The 22,751-nt window shown below is 40.0% G+C and overlaps 1 protein-coding gene across 3 annotated transcripts; it reads right to left on the bottom strand.

The window, feature by feature from the left end:
* Nucleotides 1-2,361: 2,361 nt before the first annotated feature.
* Nucleotides 2,362-22,034, bottom strand: slc12a8 (solute carrier family 12 member 8). 3 transcript variants are annotated; one of them, XM_044216924.1, is made up of 14 exons: nt 21,782-22,034; nt 20,685-20,825; nt 19,958-20,104; nt 18,043-18,234; nt 17,686-17,917; nt 10,798-10,911; nt 10,513-10,600; nt 9,889-9,976; nt 8,086-8,232; nt 4,858-5,524; nt 4,648-4,745; nt 4,415-4,532; nt 3,299-3,359; nt 2,362-3,019 (listed from the first exon to the last, which is right to left on the bottom strand). In XM_044216924.1, the coding sequence occupies exons 2-14, from the start codon at nt 20,817-20,819 to the stop codon at nt 2,851-2,853; spliced, it is 2,256 nt and encodes a 751-aa protein (XP_044072859.1). In that variant the 5' UTR covers nt 20,820-20,825; nt 21,782-22,034; the 3' UTR covers nt 2,362-2,850. The 3 variants fall into 3 exon arrangements, with proteins under 3 accessions (XP_044072859.1, XP_044072857.1, XP_044072858.1); XM_044216922.1 differs by lacking the exon at nt 21,782-22,034 and adding an exon at nt 20,990-21,365; XM_044216923.1 differs by lacking the exon at nt 21,782-22,034 and adding an exon at nt 20,925-20,945.
* Nucleotides 22,035-22,751: the final 717 nt, after the last annotated feature.

Genomic DNA, 22,751 nt, shown 5'->3' with positions numbered 1-22,751 from the left:
CAGTCTGTGGTGGTTTTCACTCTGTCCTGTTATTCAACCCAGTGGCTGCCTTTTCTGCCTTCAGGTGTTGTTGGAAGTCCTGCAGTTAAATAAAGTGGAAATGTTCCTTTTTCAGAGACTGATGCTTCAGACTTAAAGTTGAGAGACAAATCAAACAACCTCACTTCACTGCTAATTCCTCTGCTCTGGATGGCATGGCCTACCAAAATAGTACCACAATAATGTGACACCCTTCATTGTGACGTGTCCTATTATTTAAATTTTATTAATACACTTTAAAGCCATGATTTTGATTCTCTGAGCCATTACTATGAGATGTAGGAATTTTTATTTTTATTTATAACTTTGTTTCTGTGGTGGGAATGTACTTCTCTTGTATTATTTACAATGAAAAAGTACAACAAGCAACAAAAGGCTTTTGAATGCTGATACTCCTTGACAAAAAGTTGAGTAATAGGCTACTATAATACAGTTTAGGATACTGGCTAGTATGCAAATATAATGGAGATGCCAAAAATACCTCTTGAGTCTAAGAAAAATGAAGGTCTTCCCTTACAGTTACAGAGTACTGAACTTCCAGTGTCTGCAGGCAAGTATTTAAATTGAAGTAGCAGGGAGTCATTAAACAACAGAAACAATAAATCAGTTTAAGATAAACATCTCCAACACATTCCCCCCGCATAGCATCCCACATGTCTGTTAGTGAATCCGGTTGTTAAAAGTTCATCTTTTAGCTGGAGACGGATTTACAGGCCAGACTGTTTATAGGATGTGTTCCATCTGGGATCAGTGAAAAATATCAGGGAAAATGAGGTGTGCCAAGTTAAGATTTATGGGTCACATGACAGAAATACAATTTAATGGTTGACAAAATAACTTGCAATGTAATCGAACCACCTAATATAGAACACTTTTATTCCAAAAGACAAATCTTCACAGAAAAGCAAAGATCAGTGATGGCTGACATTTGATTCTGCAATTGTTTTAGGCTTTTAAGGTAAAGTAGTAATACAGATAAATAGTGTAAATTCGCTCTTAGTGACTAAGCAAGAGTAACAACAGAGACACCACACCCACACCTCAGCCCTTCAATATGGTGGTCTGTAACACATAATGGACAATATTCACAATTTTACAATAGAGAGAGGTAGTAAGTGCAGAAATCCAAAAGAAATGGCTAGTGAACGTGCAGTAAGCACATTCAATTACCAAAAGTGCATTTTATTAGCACCACTGACATATCAAGCCATCATCCCTGAACTAAAATTCAGATAATAAAGTTATGTATATTAATAATAAGCAGACCAACAGCTCCACTGCTGAGTTCTCAGTACTGATTGAGTCATCTAAAGACCAGTTGATGATGAGGAACCAAGGTACCGGGTGCCTGTTGGTAGGTTGCAGCTCTGATAACAAAATGCTAAGAGGAAGTGGTTTTCACAGCTTCGCTGTTGAGCTGCTAGGGCAGTGACTCTTTTAAACCGTGAAGCACACAATTCACCCAAATAACGATCTTATGTACTACTGAAATATATTTACCATGTGTTTTAAAACAAATCAAATACGGTCTTAAAATCACTTCTCATTCCTTCTTGTTTAACTGAGAGCTATTATCTCTTCCTCGCACGTGAATATCTATATCATAATGATTTTCTTAACAAGCTCTGGATCTAAGTGACAACATGCCACACAGTGGCTATGATATTTTAACAGGAGAGTGGCTCGAGTGTTCATGGAGAAAACTTCAGTGTTTCATCCATTCAAACACATGTAATAGCACATTTTGGTTTTGATTTAACCCACTTTAAAACTTGTATTTTTAAACATTGCATCTTTTCCTTTGTCGTTGTCATCTGACACCACTAGTCTGATTTTCATCAATTTCAACAAAGAATGCATATTTGGCACTGTGTACCACCATTTAAACATTTGCAGATTGGTCTGATGGGTGTGCCATAATTAAATGTAATTTTTTTTATTTGAAAACCACAAAACATCTGCACTATCAGTCTTTCTTGGAGGAAACTTGGGAGGAGGCTGTTGATGCATCCTCAATGACAGTAAATGGCCATTTCTTCATTATTTATGCAAGACACTGTTCACTGTTATTTTTGTTTACATCTGTTGGATCTAAAAGCTTATTTTACCTCCTGATCTTGGTTTTTTGTTTAAAGAAGTGAAGTGACATGTACATTTTCATCTGAGTCTTATTTTCACTGCATTTGGGTTTTTGAATCAGATGCCAGTTATGAATATGACAATTTTGTCATTCTTTATTTCTAAATGATTGTAAGTCTGCCACTGTAAGAACACCTAGGCCATCTCTGAAATGTGACTGACAACTAGGAACAATGAACTGTATACATGCAGAACATATTTTAATTAAACTTTTATGTCACATTACACAGGATATTTAAGCCACATGCGCACCATAGTGGCTGGACTTCTTGGAAGTGACCCAGCAGTACAGTAATCCATGGAGAGTTTCAAAGATTGCAATACTTCAGTCAAAGCTAAAGCCATAAAATATATTAAAGATAAAATAAACAATTTTTACTTTTAATTCAATTTACATTCATGGAAGAAAAAAAAATCCAGCTACCACAAAGCTCTTGTTCTCTCACACAAACACACACACACACACACACACACACACACACACTTTGTGCAACTCTGGAAGCTGCTCAGATTCCCTCCAACCACCACAGGAAAATGATCTGATCACTGAATGTCTCTGTTAAATACAACATGTGTGCAGAATGTGGCCCATAAGGCAACACGAGGTTGAGGCAGAAAATGTGGTTTCAGGCTGACGGCTATGCCATGTAACAGAGGCAATATTTAAGTCAGTCAGTGGAGTGGTGGTTGCACCATGTTGTCGGCCCTGATGAATGAGGACTGGTGATAGCGGTGACGAGAGGCAAAGTCAGCATTTTCGTCTGTCAGCTGCTTGGTTTTCAGCCCGACGCCGGACAGAGAGGGTGTGACTACGATCTCATCCCGAGGAGATTCTTCCCTCCTGAAAGATATTACAGAGAAATGTGTTTCAGGGAAACTGTGTGACAAGGGAAATTACCACACAACTGGAAAAAAAACTATTTACAGATAAAACTTATCTTACATTCTATGACTTAATACAAGAGCAAATAAATTATGACAAGTATGAGAAATGACGTAAGTTTCAGTAGATCATTTTCTTTGATGAATTACATTTACATCTCTTATTTATCTGTCACCCACTCATTCTTATAAACTGATTCCTAACTGGCCATTTTGTACCATAACAACCACACAATACCTGCAAATGCTATTCAATGTTGATTGGAGCCATGTGAAAAAGCTGAATCGAGCTGCAGTACCTGCAAATAAATCAAAATCCAAACTGTTACTTGAAGAAGTGAGCTCAAAGACTTCAATACTAGCTGCAGAAAACAGGTACAAAAAATGTAATAGTAATAATAATACTACTTTTAAATTTACTATGGAGACACTTTTTATTGTGTTAATATTTGAAGTTGTAACAGTGCACAGAAGTGTAGCAGCAGAGCAGGGAGAAACACCCAACATCACGGCCACCACCTGTGGGACAAGTGGGTAACACTTGCAGAGCTCATGCTCAGAAATGTCGTGAGTGAGACAGCTAAGGCACTCTGTAATGTGGTGAGTTTAATGCACAGATGCTGAGTGTCCCATCCAGCTATTCCAGAAATCCTACACCACAACAGCTGCCAGCCTGCCAGGCAAAAAGGCCGCTAGTGAAAGTCCCAGCAACGTGCCCGAGTACATTACCAGCTCACATTATGACTGAGCATGGGGTGACTAAACCAAAATGCTTGAATGTAAACTGCAAATCAGGAGGTCTTGTGCTGGACAAAATGGGATAATCAAAATGATCTAATAATACTAAATAAATAAATAAATACATACATACAAGAATCGTGCTTCAGGTTACATATGGCATTACTTGCAGACTACTCCTACAGTTATATAAGGGCTAGTTACACAAGTTTATGTAATGCCCTTGTAAACATGCAACAAAAATAACACACCAGGCATAAGGAAGACTTTTCCTTCTTTCAGCAGACAGCTGACCCATTAAGTAAATATCAAAAACAGAGAATGTGTCATGAAACATCAGCATATCATTTATAAAATGCACTGTCTATGAAGTGTATTTGGTAATGAACTGACAACTGAATAGAAAATCAGACCTAACGTCTTTTAAAACGGTGAACTAAATGGTGATCAACAATTTTCTAAGATCTGCAAAATGGACAAAAAACTGGTAAAAAAGTGGCTCATATCTAGTCAAATGCCATACTGTCCAAATCAGGACATTTGGTCACCCTAACAGGGCCTCACCATGAAGCCAAGCTAAGTGTCTCTAAACAGGAAATGAACTGATAGAAATCACCTATAGGTAGTCCAGGACTTGTTTTCCCGATGTAGAAGAAGAGCAGCAAGGCAATGACTATGTTTGCTAAGGCATAAACCCACTGAATAACAAACATAATCAATATGGAGCTCAATGCCTGAAAGAAAACAAATGATATATTCACATTATTTGTTAAATTCTATAAATATTATCTGAAAAGTATGCCATTAGAACAAAAAGAAATAATGTACAGCATGACATGCGTAACCTACCCCGATAAGAGCAACCCAGTGGTTGCAGAACCTTGCATAGAATGAATCCTGCATGGGTTTGATTTCAAAGCTCTGGTGCTCTGCTTTACCTCCAGCACCTGAAAGGTTCATTAAAGAGTCAGGTGACTAAAAACAGGTACAACTAACTTCATGATCTCTACACCTGTCTAGTCTTGTCAAGCCTAGTGTTTGATAGTTAGAGCTGATCACCTGTGCTGTGATTGTGAGGGTCAGCGGATGAATCCTGCTCAGCATGGTGTATTTTGGAACGGCATTTGATTTGTGGTTCTTCTCCAGCCCTGGGCTCCCCGCCTCCACACTGCTCCTCAGCTTCCTCATGTGGTGGAGCTGAACTCATCTCCTCTGCTTTCTCTTCTGAGAACATATTGCTGTTTAGGTCCAAGCCAAAGCTGTCCATCAGCTTTTGCTTGGTAGTAACATTAGCCATTCTGCTCTTGCATCTACTGCTCAGCTCTTGCACGGAGGAGGTGTTCTCAGCCCCAGCGTCAACATTTGACATGGGGGGAAAGATCTGGTCCATGTCCTTGGTGAACTCCAACAGAGTGCCTTTACCCTGCGAACTCTCGCCTCCACTCCCGTAGTTTGGGAGAGTGTCCTTGATCAGAGGCTTAGAGCTCTGCCTGGTTGACCTGCGCTGGTTTCTTGTGGCCTGGACGAGGGTGTCCCTCTTATCTTTATTCTGCAGCTGGAAAGTCTTGGCCACACTGAAGTAGGAGTAGTCGATGAAGCTGTAGGTGAGCATGAAGTTGATGGTGACGATGGGGGCCAGCACATTGACCTGACCGATGAAAATGAAGGCCATGGTCAGCAGGCTGGTCAGGCAGATAGCTGCCACCGGAGTCCTGTTTGGGCCTTTCTGTTAGAGAGGGAGAGGGTGTCACAATATGGAAAGTGACAGCTGCGCTACACATGAAAGTCTATCGTTGCTGTCCGATAAAAAAAACAAAATAACCAAACATGGTGATTTTTCAGATAAATTTAAGGATTAAGTGTTCCTTTATAGGTTGAGAAAATACTCATATTTAGCTAAATGAAGTGAACCATTTAAAAACCCATTGGATTATCTGGAAAATGCATTGTCACAAAGCTGACCTGTTTGTAATGAACCCTAACCCAAAAGTTGATGTTTTGGAGATACATGGGTTTTACAGGATAGTGACGCTATGTAAAAATACACATGCCCTTTGTCCCTAAGTCAACACAATGCAGCAGAAACAGCCACCTACAGGGAGTGATGAAAATAAACTGAACTTAAAAGTTAAATTTGAGTCATAGAAAACCAAACCAGCAGAAAGTTTGCACTCCATCTAGAGATATTTTGCATCTGTTGTGCCTTTTGTTACCTTTCAATGACATTTTGGATTTACCAATAAGTAGCAATGGGACAATTTTCCATATGAGTATATAAAACTTGTGGTTTTCACTATAGTACTGCTTAATAAAACCATTCTACAAAGTATTCCCATGACTTCATCTGGCCTTTCTTTGGTCAGGAGCCCTGCTCAGTCATTGCTCAATGCTAACCTGACACTGGACATCTGCAAGGCCCATGAGAAAGTAAGTCCCACTTTTAGAATTGACGCTATTTTCTTTATTAAAAGTGGCATTTAATTAAATATGTTCACTCCACAAAGTAAAATGGTGGGTAATTTGACTTGAGGAAGGTTTAACTTCCACTCACTCCCAGGACACAAACAATTGAATGAATTGAATCTGATTATCTAAACATCACAAAATATACTGTAGGTGAATTCAGCATCTCTAACAGGAGGACAAAGCCCAACAATAATCCCTTTCTCAAAATGGATACATTGTTTTAACATGTGGTTTGTTAACCAGCTTGCTTTCACTTCCCAGGTCCTATCACACAGTTTAAGGAGCGCTCCTGTGTGCCTGGCGGGCCTCCAGAGCACACAGCGGACTAGGGCCCTGCCCGTCGCCCTTCCTGCGTTTGTTCTGAAGCTTTGATTTGGGCCAAGATGTCTAGGGCCTCATTCCAGCCCGCTGAGAGAGGTCAGACACTGCTGCCATCCAGGGAAGTCTGAGGAAAGCTGGGGGTGGCCGGGGTCAGCACGTCAACGTGACTGTGTGTGTGCGTTTTTGAGTGGCTGTGTAGCAGCAGTGAGTCGTAACTCAGTGCTGTAATGTAGTCAGTCCACTCACTATTACGGAATGGAGTCCGCACTCTATAGTTAGGCAGTCCTGTCACTGTTTCCTGTTGGGTCCACCCACCACGCCCCCATATACATCCAGGCTACACACTTATTAGGTTACAATACGCCAATTACTACGGGTAATCATAGACAATATTACTATTACAAATTCTGCATGACTCATGTTAATATGATTTGCCTAAAAGTTGAGTGATTTTGCAATTATTTAAAGATGTAGTTTAGTTACTGGGGAATTTTACAGATAAATTCATGGATGCCCTTTTTATGTCGGAGTCCAGTGTGAAGAGTGGGTTATTTCTATTTTAGCTCAATTCATTGATGTTATCAGTCACTCACCTTAAAAGTATGGAAACAAATCTTCTGACAGTCAGTCAGTTTACTAATGTGTAACTTATACTAATACTAATACCCTTACTAGCTTTTTTTAACGGAGCTTTCGACGTGTTCACAATGGTTTCACACAGTTTTGATCAATAGATACATAGGAGCTCAGTTGTCACAGAGAAAGATTTGTCGACATGTCGACAGTAGCTGTTTAGGATTTCATTCAAAGTACTTTAAGGACTTCTCGTCCATGTTGGATTAAAAGTTAACCATCAAAGTTATATTGTTTACAAAGACCATGCAGCCATCAGTCTTTTAGAAGCTTTACAGAGAGAAGCTGCTTCTTGATCCCATAGACTTCATGAATTGAGCTAAGCCAGGCAAATCGCACTAGCTAGGCTAACTGAATGCAGAGACACGAAAAAGGCATCTAGGAGTTTGTATAAGAATGATAAGTAGCAAAAATAGTCATACAAGAAACATAACTATCCCTTTAATAATTGGCCTTATGTTTGCCACTCCAGTGCATTGCAGGCTACTACGTTTTCTGGCCTATCATATGTGCAAACAGGGGCAACAAATAATTTGTCACTAAGCTGGTAAAATGTCCAAATAAAGTGGTATGCTTACCAGGTTCTGCTTACTTTGATCACCGCTTTACTGCCATCACTTAAACAGCTAATTGTTTTAATTTGACAATTAAAAAGTATTAGTACAGTATTGCTTCAGTTGGGTTGAGAGCAAATAATCATTCTGCATGTAAGTGAACTTACTAGTGCAGAAACACACACCCTCACTAAATAAACAGTATTTACATCATGGAGACTCTAGCTAATATTTTTCAGTATACTGTCAACATCCAGACATCCCTCCCTTTATGGCTCCATCCATCCATCCATCCATCCATCCACCCACCCACCCCTCTTCCCAGGAAGGCCAGAGCGGGGATGACCCTCTCTTGGGCGATGCACTGGAGGATCCTGGGTGCTCCGTACAGGCCACCCATGCAGGAAGCCAGGGAGGAGATGTAGAGGCCCAGCAGAAAGAGGAAGCCCACCAAGGAGACCTGGAGGAAGGGGGAAAACAAACAGAGGGTGGAAGAGGATGGGGTGGGGTTGAGAGCTCACAACAGCTACACCCAGTTCAGTTCCGCTGCAGCCTGCCCCTTATGAAAACAATGAGACAGCTCATTGATTTGCTCTTCATCACAGCCTCATCACTTACTCACACTTTTTAATGGCACGTCACAAAGCTGTGAACAGTCTGTGTATTATTGTATGTGCATGAATCTAACCTTAGCTCTACTCTGTGCAAACTAAAGCTGTCATGTCCGGTCCTTCTAACATCAGCTGTCCATATGGAGCCAAACCCATATTCAACGTGGCAGAGTTCAAATGTCAAACCTCCATTCAACAGACATGGAATAATATATTGTGGTGTAATATACACAGTGTGTGAGACTGTTGCAACATGATCTGTATAAGATTCAAGTGTTCAACAGACAACCCTGAAAGAATGATAAACAATGCAAAAGAGTAGGAGAAATGAATTAAAGTTACTCACATACCTTGAAATGATTGAGTGTTTCCCATTAGCAATTCAATTTTTTCTTCAGTATGCTTTGATTCAAGTATTAGATTTTGCAACTTTTAACATAAACTGAGGCCAGGCAATTGAGATTTTTGTGTTTTTGGAGTGCTGCTATCCCAGTTTACGCATGTGAATAAAATTCTGTAAACTCTCCGTAATCAGTGCAACAGACTAGCCAACGTACGATTGAGAAGTAAAGTCAGTGATCCATCCAAACCCGTAGCCTCGGCCACTTTAACAGAGACAGATCTACACAGACTGTCTACTGTGTACACCATCACTAAATACATCCTCGTATTATATCTTATTAATGTTTCAGTTTGTTTATGCACTTCATTTTAAGTGCTCTATATTGTAACAGTGGGTCCATCCCACTTGTGGTATTTGCAATAAGTCAAGTGCTTACTTCTGTGACGTATTTCCAAAGTTTACCAGAGCTAAGACTCAGAGCTCAAATACAAATACAGTACATGGCACAATCCAGCTCAGACAAATAAGTAGGATCAAGCATACAGTTATAATCAGATGACAGTAAAAATAAATAAATAATGCACATTCAGGAGCAATACCATTAATAAAGCAATTAAATCGAGTTATCTGGAAGCACGTAGGTCTACTGTACATATGAGAGAGCTAACATGATATCATTTTGAATGGTTTCTGTCTGAAAACACCAACAACTGGACTGGTGTGGGGCTGCATACAGCAATGAATTGTGGGATACGCTTTGTCCTGAATACTGCTTGGACTTGAATACTGACTGTGTGTCAGTATTTTTCTGACGTGGGACACACTTTTCTGCTACCTGGTGGTGCGTGAGAGTGCACTTAAGTGCTCAAGATGTCAAGTGTGGCTATTGGGACAGACCCACTATTTTCTCACTATTTGTCATTTACGTGAACCAGAGTATGGTGTAAATGATCAGCATTTCTCCTTGAGTGAAAAAAAAAAAAAAAAAAAAATCACCCATGGGTCCTACGCATCAAGGCTGAGAACATACATGCAGAATGTCAGAACCTGAACTAACCACACCACATCAACAAAGTGAGCCATGATGGGGAATCCCCTCACCCCTTCTGGTGACAGGGCCTCTCTAACAGGGCAGGATGGAAACAGAGAGAGAGGAGTTTACCTTTTCTGCTATCAAGAAGTCATAGCGCAGAGCTTCTCTGGTGCAGATGGCCCCCAGGAGGAAGACAAAGACCAGATACAGGAACCACCTGTGGGTCACCAACAGTACACCACACAGGATTATTAACAACTGCCCCTTTCTCACTATTAATAGGAGAATTGTGTCATGACAGCTCCACAAGTGAGTGTCTGGTAGGATAGGCCATGCTGGGAATGTGGGTTTGTTTGTTTTCTCTCTACTGAAGGTGGAAAAGGTTGCCCTTTGAAAAGATACCATGGAGAGATCTGAGAGCACCGCAAAAGTAAAATCAAAACATTTGGAAAGTACCCTTTTAGATGATTCATACCTTGATGGAGAGACTCCAGAGTGTTATATTTGAAAACTATCCTTGTAGCTGTACTACAGCTTAACATTTTGCAAGGGGGCCACTTCAGGCTTCACTGTAACTTCCACAGGATTTCCATCTGTGTACTTTTACAGCAGGCCCACCTTTGTTGTCTTTATTTCTTACTGTATAATTACTGTCCCTGTAGGTCAGTCTGTACACTTTTACTATAGTTCTAGTCTTATTTTACAATATTGTTGTGTGTGTGTGTGTGTGTATGTGTTGGTGTGTCGTCATACGAGGTGAAGACAGCTGCCAGCGTTCCCACGGGGATGTTGTGTTCAGGCCGCTGAAGGTCTGAGCTCATGTTGAAACCTGCCATAACCCCTACACAAAACACACACACGTAAACAACATACTGTACAATACAAAATGTTTTTGTTTTGTTTTTTACACTGCATATGTAGCTGCTAGAAATGAAAGGAGGAGTTGGAGTGTTGACAGTCAACCTTAATGGACAGTGTGTTACCTGCACGTTTGTCACACAACATTAAATTAAAAAGACATGCTGGGGGCCACCTCACCTGTAGCAGCAGGGAAGAAGACCCCAAAGACCGTGAAAAAGGTTTCTCCTGGTCTGTAATCTGGCATAGTGTTACTGCTGAGCAGCCCGGCTGAATAGCCAATGAAACCATGCTCTGAAAGAGGAAACAACAGCACACAAAGCACATCACTTCTGAACCTTATACCAGGATCTCCAACATGTTTTCACTAAAACAGTAGTAGTAAACAGTCAAAAGTATCAACAGTATAAACCTGTCAACTGCTGACATGCCTGACAGGAGACAATTTTTATAAACCACTGTCTGTCCATCGCATCGTGTCATGTTAAATAACTTGACTGACATGGGATTTGATCCAACGGCCTACTGATACCAATGCTGATATTTCAAACTATTCTCAGTATTTTAGAAAACAATCTCACTGTAAGGTCCATTTAGTAGCTGTCTCTGGAGCTTTTGATTATATCATATGATCTCCATCCACAGATGAAGTTTGCCAAGTTGTCATTACGAAATTAATTACAACTCTCTGAATTCTCTTCTTCACTTCTTCAGCCCGGGGAAAGCTTTTCTTCTATTGGGTTTTTAAATGCATCATGATTTGAGTCCACAACGTCTGAGTGTAAATGACAACATACACATTTTTCATCATATCTGGTGCAATATTCATCTGCTCTTTTTCAAAGTCAAGGGACATGGGGGAGATGACATGATCCATTTATCTTGATTTTGAAATGAACTGTTCAATGGGCATGTGAAGTGAGCACTGATTTGTTTCACTAATCCAGACTTTGTGATAAATTATATATTTTTAAATTTTTTCAATAATGTCCTTGAATTTGTATCTTTTTATGTGAAAAACACTTTTCTATGAATAAAAATACACACAAAAACTTTGCAGGCTGGTCCAGTCTCATCCACAGTAATCCCCATCAAGATTTTAGATTTGACTTTATAACAACACAATTATGATAAAAAGCAAAACCTTCCTTTCCCCCAATGGCTACAGTGCTAGACTGCAGTGCTAGACTATTTTGTGCCCATCTTTGGCCTTAGATAACTATTGGTGAGTTTTTGCAGTGCACTTCCTGGAGAAGTAAACACCTCACGTCTGCACCAGTGGATTCTCCTAAGAAAGACCTACAGTACCAGACACCAGGTGTTTAAAACAATATACACCATAGGTTTGAAAAATATTGAAATATAACAATTATAGTTAGTGGTTTCTTACCTAAATTTGAACAACTGGTACAAGACTCTTATTTTTTATATGCCTCCAACTCAAAACAAAAAGGTTCAGTTTGCATCTACTATTGTCAGCAATACAAAAACCTGACAAAACTTGAGAAATGCATACCAGTGTTCACTGCAAAAACTGTTACTAATTTATTAGGATGTCATTACTGTAATTTGAGACTGTTACATGTCTTTTTTAATCAAAATAAATGACAACAAAAGGTAGCAAGACACTTTAAAAGAATGCAGTCTAAAGTCAGGACAGGTCAGTTCAGCCTAGGTTAGTTTGTTGAATGTACCGGGGGAGAGATTGTTCTGCATTAGTGGGGGCCATTTAAACCCTACAATCTGAAGGGCCCGCCTATGTTACAACACCGGACATTTCCCCCTTGGTTATCTTGCGATGGGAAAGAATGTGTTCTCTCAGATTAATGACATGTTTATCCAAAAGGAAGTCACCACCCTTTTCAGAAGCTCAGCAGCTTCCAAGTTTGAGAGAAAGAATGAGAGTGAGTGAGAGAGGGAGAGAGAGAGAGAGAGAGAGAGAGAGAGAGAGAGAGAGAGAGAGAGAGAGAGAGAGAGAGAGAGAGAGAGAATTCTCATTTTTTCTTTTGTTTTATACGAAAGCCAAAACCATAAGGGCTGGATATACTAGTTATTCCAAGTGCACATGTTCTCCAGGATAGGAATTTAAGGAGGCTGTAAAAAACTGACATCAAATGGGACTAGGAGCCCTAACTCCTGTTCACTCTGTGACCCAGTGAGACTGCCCTCTGTCCAAACAATCAAAATCTAACAAAACCAAGGCAGTAAGTGTATATGTCTGCACCACGGGCTCCCCACCCATATCACAACATCATACTCCAACATCCAACCATGCCTGACTCTCTGAGTATTCAGTTAAGGGCGTTCACATATTTATAATACAAAACTATTTCCAAGAACACAAATAAATTGTTTAGATACACTGCAAGATTATTTGATCTCAAGAACTGTGCACAAAAACTGCAAACAATTATGTCTTTCAAGTAAAACTTTTGTGCAAGTTTCCCCATTTTCTGGTGGAACTACATACCCACATCCCGGGTCCTATATAAGGCATGGCCAGATTCACTTGATTGGGAGCCCCAGGGCAAAAATTTGCTGCTGGGCCCCAGCTGCCTCCAAGTACAGCGCACACAGCACATGGCAGCTTCATTACATTTTGCACAGCAACACAGAAACCTGTTTTTATGAATGTCAGTTAAATTTGTGGTAATTTGATGAAACACAACTTTATTTAGGAATATGCACCATGTGAGCACAATAAGTTGCTAGAAACCAAATTTTGACACTGGGCCCATCTACAAGACAGAGCTACAAGATTATGTAATAATGCAAGACCCAGTTGATGTTGTACCTTGCCAGTTCCCAACAACTTTCAAATTCCCAAGTGACACACAGTGAACCTGGGGCTTCGTGGGCCCCTAGAGGTCTGGGACTAAGTGGCAGTTGCCTGTTTTGACTGGTTGGTAATCCAGTCTTGATATAGGCTTGATATTGGGTTTTAGCCATGCTAGCGACATGGCTTTAACGTCGGTCAGTCCACTGCTTTTGTCCAGACTGAAATATCCAAGTATTGGATTGATTGCCATGACATTTGGCACAGACATTCATGTCCCACTCAAGAAGAGTTGTAATAATTTTGGTGATGCCTATATCTTAATCTCTTAAACCCCCTTTCATCTTGCTCCATCATCAGGTCAATTTGTCCAATACTTTGGTTTATGACCAAATACCTGTACTTAGTTTTTAGAGCTAATTTAAAAACGTTAGCATGCTAACACGCTAAACTAAGATGATGAACATGGTAAACATTATACCCAACATTATGCCCCTGTGAGCATGTTAGCATGTAGCTCAAAGCACATTGAGCAAAAACCATATGATGGAGTTTGTTTTGTTTTTTTTTTCCCAACTAAAGCTCGCAATTTTTTCTTTAATTATCATATCATGACTGGTTGGAGAAATTAAGTGTAAAGTGATATGGGCAGACGTTAATCTATGAAGAAACCTGCATAAAAAATTTTTTAAAAATTGCTCTGCTTTATGGGCCTACAGAGCAAGGTTTTAGACAAAGCTGTGGTGAAAACATTCATATTTCAGTATGTATATTGTCTAAAGAGAAAGTGTATAGGCAGAGTGGGGCTCCTTTCTGAACTCAGCATTCCTCCGATACAAACTGGAATGTGTAGTCAGATTACATGAGCGTCTGAGGCCTCTCCCTCCATCTGACTGACCTCTTACTCACACTAACCAGTATAAACTGCTGTGCATGGAGAACAGGGCAGGCTGTGATGTTACAGAGGTGGGGCAGGTCCCACTGGGATGATTGAGAACTATATATTATAGTGTGGATCACAGGGAGAGATGATGTGGTGGTCTCTGGAGTAGCAGCAGGCCTCAGATCTCAGTTCTGGCCTTCTCGCTTTGTCATTTTGCAAAAATGTGGGTGAGTCTGGTTAACACCCCCCCGGCCAATGAGCACATTATGGCTTCCTGTTCTGTGGGGAATAGGCTTCATCTAAAGTGACTGGGTAAGGCGTGCAAGATTGTTTATCATCTGTGCACCACAATCAGAAGCTTTTGCGGTTGAATTGTTTGGCTGCAGAAACAATACACTGGCAGTGTTACTGACCAAACTACAACATTTACTACACTCGAAGATTACAATTCAGCAATGAAATATCCTCCCATCAGGGATGATGTAGCACTATTCTGAGCTGTCCTACATGTTGCAGCCACCTGTCACTGTCCTGCAGGAAGGACTGGTCATAATCAGTCACTTAACAGATCCTTGTGCAGGGGAAATGAGGAAGCCTGGTCAGTCTACGGGTGAGAGTTCATGTACATATTAATAATAGCCTTAAATCCTTCTACTCATGATGCTAACACAGTCGTCAGCATCACACTGTGATAGTGTATTGGTACAATAAGGTAGATGACTACTAATACTGCTGTGGTGTGATAGGGATATTATTAACATGGGACATCAAAAAGGCCAATACAAATACCAAACATTTTTGAATTTTAGCTGCTGATGCTCTTTACAATAATCTTTACTGTTATTTATTTACTTTGAATTCAAAGTCACTGAAACTGCATCAAAATCCGAGGAATTAAAACCTAGGATGATAAAGTAAAAATAACAATACATGAAGATTCTTGCATATTCAGGTTTGCAATAAATACATAATTAATTAGACTAGAACTGCAACTAATGACTCTTTTCATTATTGATTTTTTGCCATTTTTGCTTGAAAAATACATGAAACCATTAATCTATTAATTCTTCTAATTGACTAACCGATTAATCGACTAATCATTCAGCTCTAAATTTGACCCTTTCAGATCATGAATATCGACAAGTCGATGCCCTGTTTTGTATTAAACGCCAGTATTTGGCAAGCATTCCGACAACAAGCCAATATATCATTGTAGTTTTGATACAGCACATCATTTGGCTGACAAGACATACCTTAGCTATGGCAGTGACGTACCGTGGTGTCTGAAACCACAGAAGATACACGGTGACAGCTTTGCCAAGTGTACATAGGGGACATGATATCAAACTGTGACCACATGATTTTGGCGGTGGCTCCTTTTCCTTCAGGATGTGGACTACTGCACGCTAATCTGGGCTGTTTAAACTAGCTAGTGGACCTGCTGGTCCCCTGCCAACCATGAGGTCACCACCACATCACACACACACAAACACACACACACACACACACACACAGCAGCTCTTAATTGGAAAAACTAGGAGTGGCCATTATGGCTGGTTCTCCCACAATTTTTCAGGACTAAAAACTGGCCTCTGCCTACCATCCTATGAAGAAGGCTGGAGGTTGGGAGTGGTGGACAGGTACTGGTTAGGCGTGGGATTAGACTCTGTTTTGGGGGGTTTCTGACACTGGCATACTTGTAAAGCTTAATCTTGCAAAACACACACACACACACACATATATATATATATATATATATATATATATAGTGTGTGCTCTACATGCTAAATGTTTTTATGTATGTTTGTATACATATGTATACATACATTGTATGTATGTTTTTATGTTATGTTTTTATGTAAGGTATAGAGACTATTTTGTGCCTATAATGTCCTATTCACATAAAAACTGGCTTGACTGCTGGAACACTTTTCTCTTCCCACTCGACAGGACGTTGATAATCAGTGAGAACAGGAAATGTGGGGAAGGACTTCCTGAAGGCCAGCAAAAGAATACAATCTACTCAAAAAAGGCAACATTTCCTTACCACAAAAGAAAAAAAAATCTTCAATAAACACACTGCCAGTCTCAGACTTGGCTTAAGCCACAAGAGAAGGAAAACAGTACTTTACAGATGTTTCTAACAAAACCAACCAGTCACTGAGGGGGGAAAAAACAGGTAAACAGACATGAAAAAAATGGGCAAAATATGTATCAGAAAGGTTGTTGCACAGACACAGACTAAAACTGACAACAATAAGTGATACTACAGCTACACCTACTGGCCTGAACAGGTCACTGACGTTCACCCTTCTAGTCTAGTTCAGTGATTCCCAAACTTTTTCTATCCCCTTTGGAAGCCAAACTAAATTTTACACACACCCCTCCCCAACATAACTTAGCTCATTATGTTACTAGATAATAATGCAGTTAAGCTGAATTTGACTAAAAAACAATTATCTTGAACATGGTACATACATACTACATATTTATTTTCAAACATTTCTCAGGAGCTAGTCATGTACAAATAAAAATTGCAAGTTCAAGTTTGTCCAAACTGCCAGAGTTGATCCTTTTCATATTTTGGATTTTACAGACGTGTTTTTACTTTCTGAATAAATCTTGCTAACCTGAATGCTAGCCTTGCTAGCATCAGAGCATCATTACCCTTTTCTACAGCAGACATTTTGACTTGTAACAGGAAAAGCACATGTGGAACTAATAACATTAATGAGGGCTGCGTTCCAGCTGTTACTGCAGTGCAGCAATTAACTTATTAGTTACACCTACTACAAGTGCCTTCCCTCTACTGTCTCCATACTGACCACGCCAGGGTAGGATAATGTTACCTCCACATACAGAACTGTTGAACTTTGCAAACTTGCAAACTCCCCATTTGCAAACACAAACTGAAAACCCATCCCTTCAAACTCCACCTCTGTCCCACACACACACACACACACACACTCTATACTGTAGACACCATTAGCTGTGGGTATTATTGTGTTATAACAGGATTATACTTGCTAACTGACTTGACCAGAGTTGTGTTTTGCTTTTCTCTGATACAGTACCTGTTGTAGTTATTTATTTTTATTTTCATGGTATTCTCAATGGTTTGGCTACTAACTAAGTTGATGCTTGTTCACTTATTTTTATGTTGAAATTTTCTGGAAGTGGTTCCGAATAAGAGCCTAAATAACACATAAATTGTAATCTGGCTAAATGTTGCTTCAGAGGCTTTGACATTAATATAATTCTGGGGCAAACACTGAATAATTTAGAGAATTATTTTGGCTATAAAGATACCCATACAGAGTATTAGAAGACACTGAACATCAGTACTGATTTAACCCTTCTCACAATCCCTGTCACCTTCTCACTTTACTCTTCATGTTTACAGCCCTACCTGGGTCAAGGTGCGTGAAGGTGCCGATGACAAAGTCCAGCGTGGAGACGGCCAGCACGGCCAACAGCAACAGCTGGAGTCGGACGATCCATTTGACACCAGCCAGGTTGATTCCAAGCAGTGCCAGCAGCACCGCTGCCGACATGCCGCGCACCGCCCACTGGCTCTGTAGACCCAGCAGCTCCGCCACCGACTCAGAGAAACCTGTGATGTACATGGCTCCAGCTACACACTGCAGAGTGTGTCAAATCTTTCAGTCGTATTGCAAACAAACAGCTTCAAATAAAAAAAAATATCAATATCAGCCTTCAGAAACGGTCACTATAGTCTCACTGAAAGTCCAGATTTGTTACTCGCCTGTCCAAACACATAGAGGAGGCCCACAGTGCCCCCCACCCTGCCACCCAGGACAGTGGAGATCATGGAGTAGATTCCTCCACTCCCAACACCACAGTGCTGACACACTCCGATCCCCGACATCACAGTCACTAAAGCCACCAGCACGACCAAGGAGACCAGGAGCATCCCGAGCAGCACACCCGTGTTTCCCTGGATGATGTTGGGGGACAAAAATTACACAAAATACTGAGGTGTCCACGCATGTAAGTTATCAACATCTGTAAAATGAATATATTTTATAATGATGTACAACGTATGCTATACATATCTGCATGCCTAGACTTCCTATACTGTACCTAATAGTAATGTACCTGTAATTCACTGCACACACTGTACATCCTGTATACATGCTTGTAGCTTTTTCTCTAATGTATCTTCTGTTTATATGTCTGCACATTTCTCTTTACTTTGTTTGATAATGTAATTCACATCTTGATGAAATAGTCAACGTTTTAGCTTTACTTTATATGCTCCTGTGTTCAAACTGTCAACTAATGTGTTTAAAACTCATAGTCTTCTTTAGGAGAAAACTGGGAGAAGATTTTCTAGCACTACTATTTGCTGCTTCAAAACCCCATAATTTGATTTTAGCTTCAGTATTAAGAAAAAGTCAGGGCGAGTAATGGCGTATATATTTGGAAGTCGTTCTGGTGAAATCAGGCCCATTAAATCATAGGGAAATCATACACTCTTGACTTTTGCACAATAAGTAATAAGGAAGCAAGTAATTTATGATGAGATGCATCTCACTCCCACATGGCAAACTATGTTTTAGCTGTCAAGTTAAACCCAAACGAATGTAGCAATTAAGATCACAGGGTCTTTGTAGCTGTGTCCTGTAATGACACATCCACAGTGCAAGTGTTTGGGATCAACTGACAGGGTGACACATACTTAATGGTTGCAGCTAAAAATATACATCAAAAGCTTCAACAGAGCTAGAAAGTGACACCCTCAGCTACTGGACATGGTCCGCACTATAATGACAACCGTGAGACAGGAGTCCCACAGATTGAGAGTTTGCTTTATTAGTGAGTGTGTGGGTAGAGGCCCGGTGGGAACCTCCAACACCCAAACATTGTACATTTCTAATTAGGAAAGTAATTTCTTTGGCCTTTAAAACTGGACATGAGTGCACCATTCAAGCACACTTTTCAGTTTGTATGCACTTTCAACTTCATTTCCACTAATCTCTATTAGTGGGGCCAATCAATTTGGGAAGACCGTCAAAATAAGAGTGTACTGAATGGTTTGAACTTGGGGCAGATTCTTTTATTGTTTTCAAAAGATGACAGATGATTCCAAAGTAAAGCTTATCAGATATGGAACAACTTTCTTATATATATTAGTGGTGCAACATCTTTGAGTAGCTAAAGAATATTCGTTTACAGAGTATGAGGGACATTAGGGGTGCTGGGGTTGCGCCAGTTGACTGAATTTTATATTGAGTTGTTAATTCATATTCAAAATGTTTGTAACCTTCTATTGTTATTTTTTTCCAAATATTTCTGAATATCTCCCATTGCTCATTATTTGGCAGACAAAAAATGCCCAACATATGACCAATTCATATTTAAACAAGGTAATTTGAACCTTAGTCTAAAGATTTTACAGCATTTATCTGACCCAGAGTGACTACATCTGAGGAAAAAATATACAGCAGAGGACAAGCTTCAACACTAGATAAAGCTCTAGGAGAACAATGAGCTTCAGCACACGCTGACACATACAGATATCTTGTGGATTTTGGTTAAGATTTAGGTTAATTCAAATCTTTCATGTTTGTTATTTTGTCTCTTCAATAACCAGATTTCTTTTTATGTTTGGCTTAAGAAATAGAGAGAGAGGGACAACGCAGTGTATGTATACTAACCACCAGGTAGCCGGTACGTAGGAATAGCACCACACCGAAGATGTTGATCATGCAGGTGGTGAAAACTCCATCCCAGGTACCGAAGAGCACCGGCTCCCACACAAACACTTTGATCCTCCACCACGGCTGGCTAGACTGCTGGAAGCCCTGACCAAAGAAACACAACAGCTGAAGAACTGGCTGATTTAAAGATGCTTCATTTCACCATCAACAAGTCATTATCATATTCATTTTGAGAGATCAGGGGGAAAAAAGTACTGTAAACTACAAAGGCAAAAAACACGGCATCTGCACTGCAGTTTGGTGCTTTCAGGTCTGAATGAAAGTTGTTTGTTTGCTTCGATTCCTTTAAAACTCAAAAAAAGAAAAAAGGCGCTAGTTAAGGGCAATGTCAGATGATGGAAGGACAGAAAAGGATGATGAGATATTATCTGACATATTAACCCCTATAGGTAAACCGAAACACAGACTGACTGAATAAACACAGAGGGTGAAGAAGAATAGCTTCAAACCCACTAAGCAACACATGATGTTTGGATGTGATAGTGGATAAAATGGCATTTCTTAAAAGAAAGGTTAACATACATCTGTAACAAATGGTCCTCCACATGCCAAGCCAGAAAATCCAAACTATACAGACATTTGCCTTAGAGACTAACCAGTCCTCTACTAACCTTCATCACTCTGAATCAGGGAAATATTCGAGCTGTCAGACTAAACGCCCTACCTGTGCATCTTCATGAAACAGATCATGGACATGCGTGCTTGTGTTGTCGTCAGCGACTCCCCCCTTCAGCAGTCCTGCCCCGTCTCCCTCCCGGTCACAGGTGTGCACAGTCCAACCTATTGGCAGGGTTTCCATTGCAACCTGCAGGTGTAAACAGTTGTGTTACAATTCTACAGGTGGCCCCATTTGCCCCACGTTAATCACAGATCGAACGTGCAACAACAACATGAAAAAAAATTCCTTAATAAGTGACCACATTAGTTTGCTCTGTTGAGGAAGTTAGCTGAGTTTGTCTTGAAACTGACAGTATTGGCCCCGCCTATCCGGTTAAAGAGCAACAGGTGCAAGGGCACGAGGACACCCGGATACAGCAGGGTGTGCACCTGACACACAGCTAAATAGGCTCCAGTAATGAGCCAACAGCCAGGCTGACATTTTATTAACATCTAACTAAAACAATGTGTGTTCTTAGCAAAACAGATTTTTACAACAGTTTTACCTCAATTTTTTATTTTTTTTAGCTATGAATCAACTATTTCGGCACTGTCCTCTTTAAAGAATGTTTGTTGGTAACTATAGTCAGCATTAATAGGCTATGGCAGCGGTGCAAGAGCTGTGTCCTCCTCAGCAGCAGCAGCACCTCGATGCTCTCGCTTCTCACGCTATACAGAGGCCGTCGAAGCCAAACCTAATTCAAAGAAACTTATCAATTTAATGTTTCCTGGTGGTTGAAGTAAAATATGGACCAGTGCCTTCTCTGAATTACTGAGATTCATTCTTAAATTAGACAATAACCAATACGGCAACTGTATTAAATACAATTGCACTTGTAATTGTGTTTATTATAAATTGATTTACTAAAAAGTAACGTTTGTGGCAGGAGAGTCAAACAAAAAGTATATAATTTTAAATGTTTATCGAAACAAGTAGTTGTTGGTGGGCTTTATGTGCCACACTGAGGAGCACCTATGCGTCCAGAAAAGGTTTTGATTAAAACTTTACAAGGCAAATACTTGAAATGACAGATATTTTAAATAGTGTTTGGCGTGGCGTTGTCTCCAGCGCCTCAGCTAAACTCAACAGTTAGCTAAACCTACCTTTCACAGAGTCCCATATCATTCCATGCTGAGGGGAAAAAAAGAGAGGAATAGTCAGATATCAAAATGACAAATCAGTCCATTATGCCTCAGTGATGAGTCCAATCAGTCTGAACAGGACTCCCAGCTCCTCCTGCTGTCACCAACGTGTCTTGTGAAAACGTCAGCAGCCAGCAGGTAACTTTAGATAGATGTGTTGTCACTGTTGCCTTCCAGGGTGTGTTGCTGCTTTGCACCAGGATCCTGTGTTAGTTTTGGCAAGCCCTGCAGTAGGCAAGGTTGACTAATGATTAAAGCTGAAAAATGCACGTACCACTCAATATCCTTATCTTTTCATTTGTAGAATTCTTTTCTAAAACATGTTTGGACTCCAGGTTTTGGGAAAGGAAATTATGTTTTGGGCCATGACACTGTTTGGAGGCCTACATATGGATGCAGTCATATTTTACCCATGACTACATTAAGTGAGAGACAAACTTGATAACAAATCCTTAAGTATATTTGTGCATTTAACACATGAGAATATATATCTAATAAAAAGTGATAAAAGTGAATGTCTTTGGATGTAACAGGCAGCAAACTGGCAAATGTTTACCCTCTCATAGTGCCTGTTGAAATGACACTGAAATGATCAGTCGATTAGACTAATCGCAACAATTTTACATATGTTACAATTTTGATATACTTTTAATTCATCGTTTAAGTCATTTTTCAGTTGAAAACCCTGATGGTTCTCTGATTCCACCTTCTCCAATGTGAGGAGGAATATCTTTGAGATTTGGACTGCTGGTCACCTAAAAACTTAAAGTTGTGCTCTGGGAAATTTTGATCAACACTTTTCTAATTCCCTGACATTTCATATTTATTTCTTAGACGAAACAGTCAATCTAAAAAATGTATTGTTTGTCTGTAGCCCTACACTTTCCCTGATTTTTGCTGAGCACCCTCATAAACCTTTTGAAAACATTCG

This window comes from Siniperca chuatsi, linkage group LG12 (genome assembly GCF_020085105.1).
Source record: "Siniperca chuatsi isolate FFG_IHB_CAS linkage group LG12, ASM2008510v1, whole genome shotgun sequence".
In the NCBI taxonomy this organism is placed as follows: Eukaryota; Metazoa; Chordata; class Actinopteri; order Centrarchiformes; family Sinipercidae; genus Siniperca; species Siniperca chuatsi.
Note: the sequence above shows the minus strand (reverse complement) of the source record. Positions and strands in the feature narration are given on the sequence as shown.